The sequence below is a fragment of the Phyllostomus hastatus genome, unplaced genomic scaffold (assembly GCF_019186645.2).
Source record: "Phyllostomus hastatus isolate PE091 unplaced genomic scaffold, TTU_PhHast_1.1 phas_contig_209, whole genome shotgun sequence".
Classification (NCBI taxonomy): Eukaryota; Metazoa; Chordata; class Mammalia; order Chiroptera; family Phyllostomidae; genus Phyllostomus; species Phyllostomus hastatus.
The window spans coordinates 18,648,345-18,666,029 of NW_025333735.1; the positions used below are offsets into that span (position 1 = coordinate 18,648,345).

The window sequence follows — 17,685 nt, forward strand, 5'->3', positions numbered from 1 at the left end:
CCGGATACAAATTGCTGATCAGATACATGCTTTGTAAAGATTTTTTCCCCAAGTTTGTGGCTTGTTTTTTTCTTTTTCCTAAGAGTACCTTTGAAAAGAAGTTTTTAATTCATCTATTTATTTTTATGGGTTGTAGTCAATCGATTTACTCTTTTGGGGTCCTATCTTTGCCAAGTCCAAGGTCACAGAACTTTCAACTATATTTTCTTCTGGAAGTTTTTTAATTTTAATTTTTACATTTAGCTTCATGATCTATTTTTTAGTCAACTTTGTACAAGGTGTGAGGTATGGATCAGGTTCAGTTTTAGTGTGTGGATACGACTATCTAATTGTTCTGGCACCATTTGCTCTAAAAAGACAATTCTTTCTTCACTGAATTTCTCCGGCTGGTGATTTTGTTTAAGTTCAGTGGTTCATGTATGTGTGGACTTTTTCTGGGTTCTCTTTTCTGTCCTATTGGTCTATTTTATCTGTCTGTACACCAATACTATACTGTCTTTATTACTGTGGCTTTGTAATAGAAATCACGTAATGTTATTCTAACAACTTTGTTCTTGTTCAAAGTTGTTTTGGCTATGGTAGGTCCTTTGCACTTCCATATGAAATTTAGAATTACTGTGTCAATTTATACATAAAATCAGTGTAGCTCCAATTTACCTGTCACTGCTAGCTGTGAGAAAATTAATAACGGGCCCTTTATACATTTTTTTCTCTGCCAGTAGACACCATATTAAGCTTCGTCATTAGAGGGCGCTGGAAAGACACTGTAGGAGGACAGGATTTTCCTTTCTGGGTCCAGTGTGCTTGCTAGGCAGGCTCCTGCAGTCTACACAGCTTATCTAGTGCTGGGCTCCCAAAGTGCCTGTGGCACCTCCAGTGCATGGGTATTGCAGCCCATGAGCCTTTGTTGGCGCCCAGCAGCACAGTAACTTCCTTAGCATCTGACTCCTGTAGGGCATGTAGCTGGGCTGCCCCAGTGCCCTGATCCCACAATGCAAGTGAAATTTTCGGCTTCAGGGTCCTGCTGTGTATGCACCTTCTCCACAGCCAGCTACTGCAGTGCATGGTGGCCAGCCATGCCACTAGCTTCCTCTGGCATCCCCCTCAGTCAGTCTTGTAGTGGAGTATCTCAGTGAGACACGTCCCCATGAACAGCTGGGCATCTGCTGGGCAATCCTTATGCCATGGTCTGGAGACTCTCAAAGAAGTAAGCTGCGCCAATTATGTGGCAATACCTAATCCTTCCAGAGTCACTGTCCTTTGCAAATCAGTGCTTTGTATATTTGTCTGCTTTCCAGGGGTTTTTAGGTGGAAGAGTAAATTAGTCCCTGCTACCCAACCTTGGCCAGAAGCAGAAATCTCAAAAGGATTGTTTTTCTTTGGGAAAGAGTAAACATATAAAATGAGTGAGTTATTTATAATTTCTCCATACATCTGGACAACTGACTATTGTAACAGTTCTACAACTTTAAGTTCAGAAATGTACTTTCCAGGGAAACTGAGGTCAATGAATTAAAATGTTGCTCATGCCCAAGTACAGAGAACTCCATTGGTCCAGTGTACTCTGTATACTGCAGAGCTGTGTTTGGAGAAATACGTGAGGCTCAGGTGAGGTGGTCCTGGGTCACAGTCAAAATAGCTTATATGAAGAACTTCTATAGGCTTGTATATACAGGGCTAGGTTTGGGGTAGAGGTGGAAAGCACATGAGCTTCCTAAATATGCCGTGTGCTACCCCTCCCCTCAGATGTCTTCATCTATAACTGTGCACTACTCTGAATGAGAATTCTGGTTTCTGGAAGTTAGTACCTCCTCTCTTCTGTCGACTATCGATGAGCTCCCAGTTTTGGTGCCTGCTCTGCAGGCTTCCTTCTCTATCTTTAGATCCATAAACCTTGCTTGATTTACTGGTGCTAAGCTGGTGCAGAGCCTGCACTTCATTTCAGGCTGAGTCTACTCTTTACGTTTTATAACATGTGAACACACAGAATATCACTTGACAACAGGTATAATTAGAGCACTTGTTAAATCAGACTTTAGCACGTGCCATCACTGAGCATGTTGTTGTTAGCAGTGTTGGCTCAAACATTTTTTAACTGGTAGGAAAGCTGTTCAGTTTCTTTTCCAGGTTGCTCAAAATGAGATCTAGGCAGTGTCTTGGTGGGGGATCAATTTCTCTTTGAAAGCAAGTCAGTGAGGGGTGGAGATTAGCCAGTAAACATTTATTGACTTCTGTGTATGAGGTTTTTCAGTGGGAGATAATGAGACGAGCACACAGCCCTTGCCTCCAGAGGGCGCACAGTGCTGGGTGAAGAGCAGCAGCAGTCAACCCCAGGCAGTCTAAGGAGAGCCAAGGCTCTCCTCCCTTGCTCGTTTCCCTTGCGTTTCTGAGTCACATCAGGAAAGTCTGGCAGAGTCAGGCTTTTGCTGATTTAGCAATCCATGCAATGTTGAAGTTGATCTGATATTTTTTGTATAAAAGTTAATGTTTTCAACCTATATTCACTAAAGGAAAATCTTTTTTTTTAACCTTAATGATTGTTGTTATCAGTACACATATTATGTGAGTTTGAATTATGGAAATCTAAAATACTCATTAGAGAAATATTAACAAACTTAATTTATGAATAAACTTTGAAGTCATGTGAATCCTTACAAAGGAAACATTTGTCAACAACAGCAAAAGTTCAAAGTCAACTGGCCAAGTGACTTATGAACTGGGTTCTCCCAGAGGCAGTGCCATGTTGGCCCATCAGAAGACGTGCCGGCTGGTTTTGGCCAGGGAATACATGGATTTGACTTCTGTGAGGTAACCTCACATTAAATGTGATTTCTAAGTACTGCTTTGATAACTAAGCTCATGGTCTTCTTTTCAAGCAAACATACCTCTGTGCATATGTAGCTTCCCTTATAATCCCTTTCGTTGGCTAGGTACTAGGCAAACTCTTTTTCACATTTCAACACTCAATTCAAAAGCAGTCCTTTCTGAAGCCTTCCTTAATATCCTTTCTATTCAACCTTTTTAATTTTTCCTTTCTCTAGTTTCGGTGGACATCTGTACAGATTTTTTTCTTTTGAAAAATATTTTGTAGTTTCTCGCACACATCTTACCTACTACTATTGTGAAGATAGGTAGTGTGTCTTAGGTTCTTGGACAGCAAATGTACATAACACAGAAGCCAGGGCAATTGTTTGGTGTACCCTGGCACACCAAACAATTATACACAGGGTGCCTATTTGATGTACCAGGGATGATGGGATGCACTACAATGAGAAACAGGACAAATGTGGTCCTTGCCCAAACCTCCACTTTAAGCAGGGAGACAAACACTGAAATAACCAAAATATGATGATGAAGGAGGGACAGAATATAGCTGAGAATCCTAAATTTTTCTAGGGGATTAGAGAATTAATCTCTCATACCGGGGGTATTCATGTAGGAGCTAATAATGGGAGATGGGTTTTCCCAGCCAGCTGCAAAAGCCAAGGAGTTCCATGCTTATGAGCTACTGAGAAACACTCAGATGTCAGAATACCTGTTACAGGTGTTCTGAATAATCAGGGAAAAAGTGTGATTAAATTTAAATAGATTGTATATCATAGTATGAAATAATTAAAGCAGCAGACTTCTGTTTCCAGTGTATTGCCTGTACACAAAAAGGGCAGGCTTTATGCAGGATGAGAGGGAAGCACAGGCAAAAGCCCATCCGCATTTCTTTTCTGCATCACTGTGTATGTGGTGCTGTGTTTGGCTTTGACCTCCTCCTTCCTTCCTCCCTCACCCCATGATCAAACTTTTGAACTTCATTTATTTCCTTGAAAGTGAATAACAAAAGAACAACAACTAAAGTGATTCACTGCCTAGAGATGAAGTTAAATTTAGAAGAATGTCACTTCATGATCTGTTCATAAATTTTAGATCTTATAATTTTAAAGAAATATACTGTATTTCCTATCTACCAATATATAGTATATACTATAAATGTTTATGGCAGTATAATTGAAAACAGACTATATATGCAGTCACCCACAAGTCAAAACCTCAGTTCATATTGAAAGGCATAGGAAAAACACTAATATTAATTTGGCTTGACTGCCAATACAGGTTTCATTATACGAACTGGGGAGTGGGGCAGGTGAACACAAGCCTTCAGCCTATAGCACTATGTTTTACCCATGTGGTGTATATATACAACATAAACTCATGGTGCCTGCATGCTCTAACAGTTCAAACTCATACATTTGTATGAGGTAGGTTTTAATTTCTATTGATAGGAGGACAAGGCAAATGAACTTCCTGCTTTGAAGATGAAGAAAGGACATGTGATAAACCAGAGTGCCAGACACCGAAACCTAATGCTCAGTGTGATAGTATTTGGAGGTGGGGCCTTTGGGAGGTAATTAGGTCATGAATGAGATTAGTGTCCTTAGGAAAGAAAGAGACCCCACAGAGCTCCTTAGACCCTTCCACAGTGTGAGGTTATATGGCAAAAGACTGTCTATGAACCAGGAAGCCAGCTCTCATCAGACACTCAGTCTGCCACCTCCTTGACCTTGGACTTCCCAGTCTCCGGAGCTGTAAGAAATAAACTATCCTGTGTGTGATGTTCTGTTATAGCAGTCCAAATGGACTAAGATACCACAGTCCACAGTGTTTGTTTTTCTACAATACTCTGGGCTTAGAATAAGACCTAGATATTTAAAACGACATGACCCTTAGGATGGTTGACAGATCTTTGAGGTAGAGATCTATCAAGGTTTGTCCTTTGTTTATCCATCAAATTCAGACCTGAATTCTACTACAAGTGGAATGTGTCTGCTACAACTGACACAAGTGGAACCTAGTTTGCCTTGGGTATTTAGTCTTAGTGTAGGCCAATAATCACTTTTAACTGTTTTTTCTTTCCTCCTTTTCATGGCTCATGAACCCTTATGTGACACTCTCTATGGACAAATGCACATATGCACACACACATAAGATAAGCAATATAATTCCAGGAAATCCATAGACTTCCTGAACCCTTTCCATGGAACTCCTTATATGGAGACAAAATATGTAATTATATCACATATACACTCAGATCAAGTCCCCTGCTAGTATGTACCGATGTAAATGAAATCAGGTTCTTGTAAATAGAAAGTGGTGCATTTTCCTCTAGAATATTTACTTTGCTGTGATTATAAATTTTTTGGCCAGTTTTTCCTTACATAGTAAAGGTAGCATATAACTTGTTCTCTTCCCTGGGTGTTATAGGAAGTTTAAAAAAATATTCTAACACAATGCACCATCATTTTGGTTTATATGTAAGTGATTCCAGTCTAGAAAAGATGAGGGTGATAAAAGACATGATCTGGACATTTAATTTTGTGAGATAATAAATTTTCTCACAGGGTTGAGTTAGGGTTTTCTGTTGCTTGCAAGCAAAACTAAATCAGAGATCTCTGGATAGTAAAATATTAGGCTATTGAAATTTTTGGATCACTTTTTAAAAAGCAGTGAATTAATACTTCTAATTATATCTTCCCTTCCATTCTAGGTATGCCACTTGTTAATGTCAGCTGAACTTCTTCTGGTTTTCGGACAAGGAACTAAGTAGTTGTACTTAGGGTATTCTCCAGTGAGTAAGTCAGAGATTGGGAACGACACTGGACCAAACCCCGGGCTTACTTGCTTGGATCGGCTCCTTTGAAGTAGGCATTGACTGTTTCTGTAAATGCTGCTGCAACAGGCAAGGTGTCCTGGGCCCCCATGGTTAGCGGACTGGGCCCCCTGGAAGAACCTGCATGAAATGAAAAGCTTTCATTAATGTCAGCATAAAAGGCATTTAAGTATATGTGGAACTATACTAAAGGATTAAAGACCGACAACTACTACTGAAAAAAAGGAATGTGCTAAGAACAATAACTCTATATTCAACATAAAGCTCAAGTATTGAAAAAGAAATATTTGGCTGGTTTACAGACAAACACACTTGAAATTAATTTGGTTGTGTATTTTATTACAGGAAAAAATCCAAGCAGAAGAATGAAGTCCTAGGGGTTTTCAATGTTTGGCATAAAGCATAAGGCAGTATTTGCATGACAGTTTGTACAGCAGGTAGTTAATAAAGAAGATCATTAACTTCCTATATGAGCTTTCACCCTATGCAATTGCCTGTAAAACTTGTAGCATTTCTTCATATTAAAGAGACAAAAAGCCATGGAGTACTATGTAACACACTGTCCTTTTCAGGAGTATTTTCATTCCAAAAATTCTGGGTCATTTCTCAATTATCCTAAGACCAAGTAGGCTTAAGCTTACATGTCCAAAAAATGCACAATCAAAATGTACACCTCGACTTAGCACAAACACATAAATGCACTGATTCACACTATTAAAAATCACAGCAGTGCTCATGTTTATTGAACATCTACACTGGCACTGCACTGGATACCCTACATGGATAATATCATTCAACCCCACATCAGCTCTGTGGGATAAGCATTACTATTCCTAGTTTACAGAAGAGAAAACTGAAGCTCAAAGATGTAAGTGACTTGCTCAAGACAATAAAACTAGTTAAGTGGCAAAACTAAAATTCAAATCTAGATCTGCTACCCTATAGGGCTCATGTTTTTCTTATGTCATACAGTTTGTTTAAATGAAACATTTTCTTGTATGGTTTTAATATAACTTGAGGTTTCTAAAAGGAACAAGGTTTAGGATTGTTAACTTTGTCATCAGTCTCTAGGCATGGTGCTGAACAGTACAGTTTTAGTAATTCCTAAGTATTTAATTATGCCCCATGCTAACGCTTTGTTCCTATCAGACAAAAACAAGTACTTGTCCCCACCCCATCACAGACTATATGTTATGCTTCTTCCTTTTATCGTCAGTGACTTAAGCACCTTTGTCCTATTCTCTAGCTATGAAAAAAATCTACCCTTTGTATATCTCACTCCTCAATAAAGTTCTTGATAATTCTGGTTCATGCTAGTCTCTTCTTTTACTAACGTTCCTTGGCTTTTAATGTCTAGTCTTGGTAACTCTTTTTTTTCTTACTCTCTGCTAAGTAAGCCAATGTGGCGGCTATTGCTATAGTCTGGATGTTTATGTACCCTCAGAATTCACATGCTGAAGACCTAATACCCACGGAGATGATATTAAAAGGTGGGGCCTTAGGGAGATGATTAGGTCATGAGGGTGGAGCACTCGTGAATGGGATTAGTGCCTTTATAAAAGAGGCCCCAGAGAGCTAGCTTGTCCCTTCTCCCATGTGAGGACACAGTGTGACTTCGACAGCCTGCAACTTGGAAGAGGGCTTTCACCAAAATCCAATGGTGCTGGCATCCTGACCTTGGTCTTAAAGTCTTCAAAACTGTGAGAAATCAATTGTCGTTGTTTGTAAGCCACCCAGTTTGTGGTATTTTATTATAGTAGTTGTAACAGATGAAGACACGCAGTCCAATCCAGATCTGCCTTCATGATCCACCTCCTCCGGCCCCAGCAACTCTCTCCTCTGCTATAGTCACTTCTACACTCACTCCTACAGAGACTGCAGGAGATTTATCATAATGTCGGGGAAGGAGGAAACACCCAAACTTCACAAAGAACCCCTTTATCTTAAAGGATCCATGATTTAGAACTAATTTCTTTATATCCCTTTACATTGCAATTAATATGTCATTTTTTATTTTACTTCTTTCATTTATTACATAATTTTCCTTATTTCTATCTGGTCTACATAGCATTTTTGACAAGTTTATATTATTCTACAAATATTCTCCAAACATTGAGCCACTTCTAGGTAGCAGTTATTTTAAATCCATCTTTTTATAAATTGGTCTCCTTTTTCTTTTTAATTATTTTCTTAAGATGTAGTTTTATTACTACAAAGTGGAATAACCAAACCATAGGCAGATGCATTTTGACTACTAAGAATGACAGATTATTTTACATAAAGATTATAGTTAATTAAAATGCCATTAGTAATAAATGGAGGGCTCTGTTCCCCTGCAGTACACCTTAGAGAATCTTTGTTAATACTATTATTAGAAAACTGGTTGAAATCAGAAGAGAATCTAAGATGGTGAAAATTCAAAAATCATGGCCTTAGTGGACTAAGAGGGGACTAGAGACTATTTTGAAATATCTGAAATAATATCCACACATTGACTCCAGGGACAAGAGTTCATGGTCATGGATCTGCAAGTTAATAGCATTGTGACCCTAGGCAATTCAATGAACTTTAACCATAGAATGAAGGCAACAAAACACATAATATCTGTGTTTTATAGTTCTATAATTTTTAAGTTGTTTACAAGTACTTAAAAAAATTAAACAGTAGGAACAACTTCCTAATAGAGAAATAAGCTGCTTTGAGAATAGTATCTCTTCATTGGAAGTCTGAGGGGATCCGTCAAACGTGTGCTGAGCCTCTACCATGTGCAAGACAATGGTGGAAACACAAATATGTAAACTCTCCAGAAATAAGACATAAACATATGGGAAGTTTTATAACAGTAATATATGCAAACAAGAGCTTAAGTTAATAAAGTGGTAACACTGAGATTTTCTTTTACCCAGGATCAATAGCCAAATAAGCAGTATAAGGGCACTGTCCTGTGACTTAACAAAGGAAACTTGGGCCCTGAAGTCATACAGACTTAGCTGTGAATCCTGGCTCCTCCACTTAACAGTCTGGATGACCAGGAGTAAGCCATTTAATTTCTATGCTCAGTTTCCTCATCTTTAAAATAGAATAAATAATAGTATCTATGTTAATGGCTTGTGGTGAACATCAAGTGGGATACTATTTGTGAAGTCATTAGCATGGCATGTACTCAAGAAATATTGTTATTGTCATTTTTGTAGCTGTTATTTCATCAGGGTAAAATTTATTCAGGTTGTTGAATTAAAGTTGGTTCATTGAAGTATTTTGGTAAGAAATGAAGGGAAATGATACCACAAATGGCTTTCTTCAAATGAGCATGGAGCTAGTCTAGAATTTTCAGGTTTCTTCCACTACTAAAATTCTGTTATCAAAGACCAATGAATTTTATGCATTTATGCTTAATTTTTTTGTATATTACCTAGGTGGTTATTGTATCTCAAGTTGCTTGGACCAATAGGAGATAAAAGTTGAGTGAATGCATATTTGTCTTTTGATCCATTCAGGTGTGAGTTCCTGCAATAATTAGACATGGTACTAGGTGCTGAGGGACACACAGAAAAGTCTAAGACATGCCCTTCCCTTCACAGAGCTTATAATATGGAGGGGGACTATAAGACAAAGCACAATATACAGTTAGAAAATAGTTTAATATTATAATTTTGATATTATTATTATTTTTAAAGAATTCAAAGTAGAAAAAAACAGTTTTATGATGTCAGTCCTTTAATAAAATAAAATATCAGACACTAATATGGCTTTATGTTCTTTACAGATTGAAAGGATAATTAGGTTCAGTACAATTATCTCTATTTCATTAGCCAGAGGTCACTCTGTTAGTAAGCAACTAAGCTGAAAATCAATCCTAGGTCTCCTGGCTCTACCAAAAACAGTATCAACAACAAAACTTCTGAAGTTTTTACCAAGAATTATTCAAGGAGCTTTACTTATATTAACTCTTAATCCTGATAATATCCCTAGAAAGCTACTATCTTTATTAACCTTGCTTTGCACATGAGCAAACTTAGTTTTAATTTATTCAGTAGCCTTGCCCATAGCCACCCAGTTAGTAAGCAGCAAGAACTGAACAGGGATGCCACTTCTAAACAGGACTGCCTGACTCTGGATCCCACACTCTTGCCTACTCTGCTCTAGGAACAGAGTTAGAACAAAATTATATAGGCATCTGATGGCGCATTTGAAGTAGCCCAGAAAGGTGAGTAGCTGCCGTCAGCTTGTGGAGTTCTGACAAAATAGCAACTTCAGAATCCTGGAAAGCAATTGGCATGCACACTTAGGGAGTTCTGAGTAATGAAGAAAAGCACCCAGAGTCTTCAGCGTATGAGGATATTTTCTGAAAGGCATTTTTCTGTGACTCTCATTACCAAGCAAGATTACACACACACACACACACACACACACACACACACACACCCCTTAAAGCTAAAAAGAAATTCCTAATAACAGTATTGAAATCTTTAAAAGATAGGCCCTTAATTTGTGAAAGCATTTCTTGAGTAGTCAATTGAAATATAAAGGTGGGTATGGGGTACAGACTGTGTATATAAAATGTCAAAGGAAAAAAAGAAGGGAGAGAAATTTTTAAAGAGAAAGATTAAAAAAAGAAGAGCAGAATACCCAGATACAGAATTGAGTAAAAGTACATTCAAGTTTACAAATAAATCAATGTTTGCATCCTGAGTTTAACGAAGACACCTCATCTCACGCCCTTGCTGGTTACTGCATGAAAGTGAAGCAGTAATCAAGGCAGGTGAGTGACCTTTACGTCCAGGAGTAAGAATGCCGGAGATGAGACAGACGTAAGCAACAGGAAGTCTCAGAACGTATAAGAGAAGAGAGAAGAATGGGAGTTGGATAAAGCAGCAGAGAGTGGAGATTGGGTTAGCTTAAAAAAAAAAACAGATATTAGATGAAATTAATAAAAATAAATTATATTCAATTCTATGATAATTTATAGAGTACATTCTGTATAAAGTCATATTGAATTAAATTTAAATCCTGACTTCATCATTTCCTGTGTGACCTTGAACAAATTACTTAACCTCTCCAAAGTTCAGATCCATCATTTTGTAAAAATGGAGACAGTACCTTCGACATTGGTTGTGAAGGTTAAATATGATATAGGATATCCTTGTTATCTAAGGATAGTCAGTATGAAAAAAAAGTTGCTTAAAATAATATACTTAAATGGTTCCTAAAATTTCATATGTAGTAATAAAAGGCTTGATTAGGACTCTAAGTTCTCATAAACTGTATTTGTATCTTTAATTACCACATGAGCAAATAATTAATGGGTTCTTAGAACAAAAATGATTTGTGTTGATATTATGAGGAAGGGCATATTTTTCCAATAAAATTGTATTATAACTCTGCACACCAGTCTAGGTTCAAATTTGGTTTTGAATCACGATCATTAAATGAGCCGTCATTGCAGAGTTAATTGAGAATTTTGTAAACTTTCCTAAGGGTTTCTCAATTTCCTGATTTTCCTTTGAAGTAGCTATTATGTAAGCTTCCATTTTTCTTTCTTATTTAGTTAATAGTTTTATTATTAATTAACAATATCTTTACCCCAATACCTTCACTGAGTTCACAGAATCCTGTATGCTTTCTACATATTACAGATCAAGAAACCAGGTCTGAGAGAGGGTAGTCATTTTCCCACATTTTCATGGAGAGTAAGTGGTGGAGTCAGGATTCAAATGTAGGTCCACTTAACTCTATGCTCTTTCCATATAAGGAGCCACATAGGTCTCATCTTGACCTACAGAGGCATTGGGTGAGTTATACCTGTTACATGGTTTTCATTGTGCATGGCATTTACCTTCATGAAAAGGAGGATAGCATACTTAAGAAAGTCAGCTACCATAAAGCAGAATGAAGGACATTGAATTACTGGGTATGAAATAGGATTAAAGTTTTTTTCAGTCTTCCTCTTCATAAGTCCCTGCTTACCTGTTCTAGAGACATATCTATATAACTATATATCTATACACCTATATATCTATACATATCTATATGAATACACATAGATATGTATAGATATATATGCCTATATTTCTTGCTTTTCAAATTCCACTATGTCCAGAAACATATGATCAGCTGACATTTTTGCTGTTTTATAGAGAATTTTCTTCAAACTGGGTCTTTGCTTATAGTTCCCAAACTGTTATCCAACATTAATGTACTAATTAATTAATATCTTAAAATAATGTATGAGTCAGAAAATGGAAAAACTAATTATACTTTGTTTTCATCATCAAAGTCACATCAAACAGAATCAACACAAGGACTGTTGTTAAAAATGGACATAAGGGAGGAGACAAAGCCATAATGAAATGTCTTTGGTATGAGAACTCGCATGACCAAATTCTAGACAATTCCATATAAACAGCACTGAGAATGTATTTGATCACACATTGGAAGCTGAGCCAGATAGATCATGGTTCTACAAAGAATATAAGTAATGCAATCAAGAGGTGACTTATGTAGAGCACTCATTTGTCCGCTACAATTTTTGGTCTCTTGTTTTCATATATGCTGGGGTACTGTTGGCTGTTTGCTCTGTTCCTCCGTAGACCAGCTAGGGTTTTCTCCCGTGTGTAGGGGCAGGTGGAATCTGCTCCCTCCTACCCCGTCACCATCTTCCCTCCACAGTATGTAGAGCACTCATATGATGGCCACTGTGCTAAATACTTCACATTCATGTGTCTTCTATTCTCAAAACATCTCCTCGAAGTACTTTACCATTATTATATACTTTTTATCACTGAGGAACTGAAGCTCAGTGAAACTGAACAGTTTGCTCAAGGTAACTTGCTCTACAGTAAGTGATGTGTTGGGAGTAAAAACCAGATCTAACTTCAATTGTATTATTAAACCCTACCCTGTCTTATGAGTATTTGCCCATTCATGTTAGTATGCTTTGCTCCAGGATCCAGCTGGATGCACAACAGGAATTCTCAGTGGAGCTGTATCACCCCAAGGGAGGTGAAAATTGGTTCTTGGAGAAAGGTAAAAGAAATCTTAGTTTTTAGTATATAAAGCACACAGATATACATACAGTACATAACCACACGTACAGAACATCTGTGATATTAAAATTCTACTGGGGAGTAATTATGGAAAAACAAAGTTCTAGTAAGGCTCCCTGGGTCAGAGATGGGGGATAAAGAAAAAAAAGTTTGAGAAGCATTGGCTTACAGTTTTAAAAGGGCCATGGATGTTCATGACCTCATACACCTCATCAACTCTTCTGGAAGAAACACTAAGGCAATGGTTTTGCTGAAGGAAAAGTTTCTATTTTTCTTTAAGCTTACACTGAGGGTATAGTATCTGTGGTGCCATAGTTATGGGTGATCTAATCAGGACAGCTGGGGAGCATATCTAGTGAGGACCATACAAAGGAACAGAGTACAGGAAAGGGAGGCTTGAGAGTGTGGTCAAGCCAAGAGAGGTGCTCTCCCGTGAGCAACGTAGGCTGTCCCTGAACTGAGGCAGGAAAGGGGCACGTACCATCAGGGGACACGGTCTGAGAACCCAGGGCAAGCCTGGTCTAGGCTTCAAACTGCATAGGGGCAGGGCCAGAATGCAATGGAAGGGGACAGTGACACGGGTCCATGAGCACCAAGAGAAAAACTGAGGAGTCTGGTTAAGGACTGCAGAGAATTCACGGTTCCAAAATAGACACCCAAGCATGCTGGGCAGGCGGAGTATGCTTTTCTATGAAATGTCTGGTGTATATTTCCAGAAAAGTGGATGCTACTTTAAAGTATGGCTTTGGAGTTCACAGCACTAGCAGTATTACTCTGTTAGAGTCTTTTACAAATGGGAGACATAAAGACCTTTAAAAAAAGAACAATATATTCACTGAAAAAACATAATTAATACAAAAGTATGAAAACTAGTTCAGCTTCACTCATAATCAAAGAAATGCCACACAGAGAAAGAATGTTTAACTTTTTCAGATTAGAAAATACTTCCTGCTTGTGAGAATATAATGAAACAGGCACCATAACATAAGGGTGGAAGTAACAATTGGTATAATCTTCTAAGAAAACTGTGTGACAATGTGTACCACGAACATTTAAAAGTTTCATAATTTTAGCCCATAGTTCCAATTTTAAGAATTCACTGGAAGAAAATATTTTAAGGCCAAAGAATCATGATATGTGCAAAGATGTTCATTGCATGTGAGACACCTTGAAGCTATTTAAATGCTTAATAATTGAAGTGAAATAAACCATGAATTATGACAATGAAATGTGATGCAGACATTTAAGTTTTCAGTAATTAACAATGAAGCCAAAGACAGTTACATATTGCATTTCGTCTATTAGACTGGAGAAGGTGGAAACACCGACATAACTCTGAGTTGATAAGGGAATGGAAAACTTGCTAGTCGTAACGCTGGCATGAACATTTTGGAGTGACGTTTAGCAATATGTAGTAATATTTAAAATACACATCCCTTTAACATAGCAATTCCATTTTTAACAACTTCTCTGTAGGACACATTCAGACACATACATGAGGATATAGGTTTAAGGCTGTTCACTGTACCATTTGTCAAAGAGCCAAAAAAGGGGCTAAAAACCTAAATATCCATTAATAAAAGATAGGTACATTCATATAATATGATATTGTGGAACCATTAACATGATTACATATAGATGTATATGTGTACACATGTATACACACACACTGCATACAGTAAGTTGAAATGGCTACTATTGACTGATAGTTACAGAACAGATTATATATTCTATTTGCATAAAATTGTACATAACCTATTTCCTTTATTATAAGAAACATACTTTTGAAAACACTTTAACATCTCTGAAATTGAGACGTATCTTGTAATCAATGTCAGAAGAAACTTGGTAGCTGCTAACAAAGCATGTTCCACTCCCACCTTTGCTTGTACCTGTGGGAATTATCCACAGTAGTTACCAGCTCATCTCACGGTGTCCTAGGTCGATTTGAACTACTTGAACTGAAAACCTGTCATGTGACCAAATTTTAACTTACATTTGGACCCTTCCCCTCTGAATGTTTTTTTTTTTAAAGATTCCATTTGATGCAGCAATAAAGTGAAAAGTTATTAGTATGTGATGATAAACTGTCACATGCAACGTCAGGCAGACGAAATTGTCACATTCTTTGAATTCTAAAGTACAGAATTTGAAAGATGAAAGAAGTAGGTTATAACTGAATTACACATCATAAAAGAATATATAACTCAGGTGTTGAAACTGTATCTGTCAAAAACTCCTAAGTGACTTTCAAGATTAAACTATCGCTGTCAAAGAGGATAAAGAGGTCATTATTATGAACATGCAGAATAAAAAGCATCAGGTCACTACGACATTAAACCTAACTGCTGATGCCAGAAGGAATTTAGGTGTATATTGAATTTTGAATATAATATAGGTTTAGACTTGATTTCTGATGGTTAATGGGTTTATTTTGTACCTGAAAAATTGTTATTAAATGAATAGAACATATTTCAATGGATGACTTCTTACATGACCTTCAAATAAATGAGGTGTGTGTGTATGTGTATGTGTGGGTATAGATATATACAAAGAGAATTTCATTTATAAATTTTCACCAGCCCTGGCCAAGTAGCTCAGTTGCTTAGAGCGTCATTCTGATACGCCAAGGTTGAGGGTTCTAACCCCTGTCAGGGCACATACAAGCAACCAATGAATACATAAGTGAGTGGAACAACAAATCAGTGTTTGTCTCTTTCTCTTTCCATTCCTCTTTCTCTCTAAAACTCAATTAAAATTTTTTTCACCAAACATTAAAAATGTTATCTCTACTAATTTCTCAACAGTGTGCTCTCATGGTTGTAGTTACTTTTTTTTTTTTAAGTTCCAGAATCTTTTCTTTCCTTCAGCTTTATTGAGGTATTAACTGAGAAATAAAACTGTTAACATTGAAAGGATTCTTCCCAATTTAGTTAACACATCCATCACCTCACATATATTTCCTTTTTTGAGAGAACATTTCAGTTACGCTCTCTTACCATTTTCAGTTGTACAATACAGTGTTGTCAACGATAGTCCACATGCTTGCATTAGCTCTTCAGACCTTACTCATCATATCGTTGAAAGCCTACTCTTGTACCAACCTCTCCCTATTCCCCACCCCTCAGCCTCTGGCAGCCGCTTTTCTACTCTCTGTTTCTATGAGGTTGACTTTATTTTTCAGACTCCACATATAAGAGATGCCATACAGTATCTGTCTTTCTCTGTCTAATTGCACTTAGCATAATGCCCTCAAGATCCATCCATGTTACTGCAAATGGTAAGACTTCTTTCTTTCTCTGTATTTACTCTTTCATCTACATTTTCCCACATTGTTTGGATTTTTAAAAGTCATATACTTAAGCCAATGTCATAATTAAAATAAACCAAACTATGGGGTATTTTCAAATATGTATTAATGGCATGGGGGACATTACTATATGTTAAAATAAAAGGATGCAGCCCTGGTTGGTGTGGCTCAATGGACTGAGCACTGGCCTGGGAACCAAAGGGTCACAGGTTCAATTCCCAGTCAGGGCGCATGCCTGGTTGTGGGCCAGGTCCCCAGTTGGGGGCATGTTAGAGGCAACCACACATTGATGTTCTCTCCCTCTCTTTCTCTCTCTCTTTTCCCTTCTCTCAAAATAAATGGATAAAATCTTAAAAAAATAAAAGGATGCATAATTCTATGATGTATGAAATATAAACTACACATACACACAGTCACATACATATGCATAATCTTAGAAAGGAAATAACCAAAATGACAGCAGTGGTTATTTATAGTTATTAAATTATAAATTATTTCATTTTCTTTAAACTTTTCTATTTTTCTAAATTTCCTATAATGAGTATGCATTATACTTTCATGTTGTGACAAAAATATTATAAATAGGAATCTTTCCTTTATTTCTTGAATGGTTCCTGTTCTTACAGTTAAAAAATAGATGCTGAATATTTTGAACGCTACTGAAAGTTATTCCCCTAAGGGGTTGAGATTTACGAACAGAGAGCATAAAGAATGCTGTATGATTGCCTGAAATCTTGCTATTTGAGCTGCCAGTTTCATGGGGTAAGGGCTGTGAGCAGAGTCCAAAAAAGGCAAAAATCTAAGGAAAAGAGTAATCAGCATTAACTACTCATTCTTCCTCTTCCTGGACTCACCCTCTCCAATGACGACTGCAATTCTCGAACATCACCAAAACATCCTTGAAAAACGAACATCACCCTTGCTTAGTTACACTTCTCAGAATAACCTTTTGTGGTTTTCCAGAGGCATATGTCAAGCCTCTAAATCAGATTGTAGGGGAAGCCATACATACTCATATCCTGATGACTTGGTACAGCAGATCCAGAAGAGGAAGAAAAAGTACAAAAACCGGACTGCTGAAAGTGTAAGCTCTAGCAGAAATTATTACCACATACATGTTTCAAGATAAAGAAACAAAAGTATTAAAATCTAAGGGCAATGACCTATCTTAAATGCCATGTCTTGATGAACCCAAAGCAATCTTTGATTTAATAAATGAAGCAATGAATATAAAACTCTTAGCACATATTAAGTATTCATCAGTGGTCATTATTATTTTAGGAAATGATTACATTTGTAGAATACTCTATAAAGGCTTTTCACAAGTAACTAACTAAAGCCTGTTAGGGGTATATATGGTATTGATTAAATATATTCATTCAACATACATTAAAAGAGCTCAGAAATGGGAGATTCTCCTGAGTCTTGACATTACCTGTTTGAATCATTTTTTTCATTCATATGCCAGTTCTCTCTAAAGGGGCAAGTTGGAGTCAAGAATATAATGGGTGGGCACCCTCGATCTGTGAACAGCTCTTAGAAGACACATCATAAACACCTATCATGTGCCGAAGGCTAACCACCGCATAACGGTAAAGCAGTTCCCCTGATGGTCCTTGGCTTCTCCATTCTTTTCTCAGGAAGTTTGAAATTACTTGTCAAATCTGCTG

The 17,685-nt window shown here is 37.2% G+C and overlaps 1 protein-coding gene across 15 annotated transcripts in view; it reads right to left on the minus strand.

The window, feature by feature from the left end:
- SGIP1 (SH3GL interacting endocytic adaptor 1) overlaps positions 1–17,685 on the minus strand; it is a 193,839-nt gene that overhangs the window by 14,413 nt on the left and 161,741 nt on the right. For all 15 annotated transcript variants that reach the window (XM_045835390.1, XM_045835389.1, XM_045835388.1 and 12 more), the window contains one exon: positions 5,668–5,779. In XM_045835390.1, the coding sequence (XP_045691346.1) occupies positions 5,668–5,779 (112 nt within the window). The remainder of the gene's footprint in view (positions 1–5,667; positions 5,780–17,685) is intronic.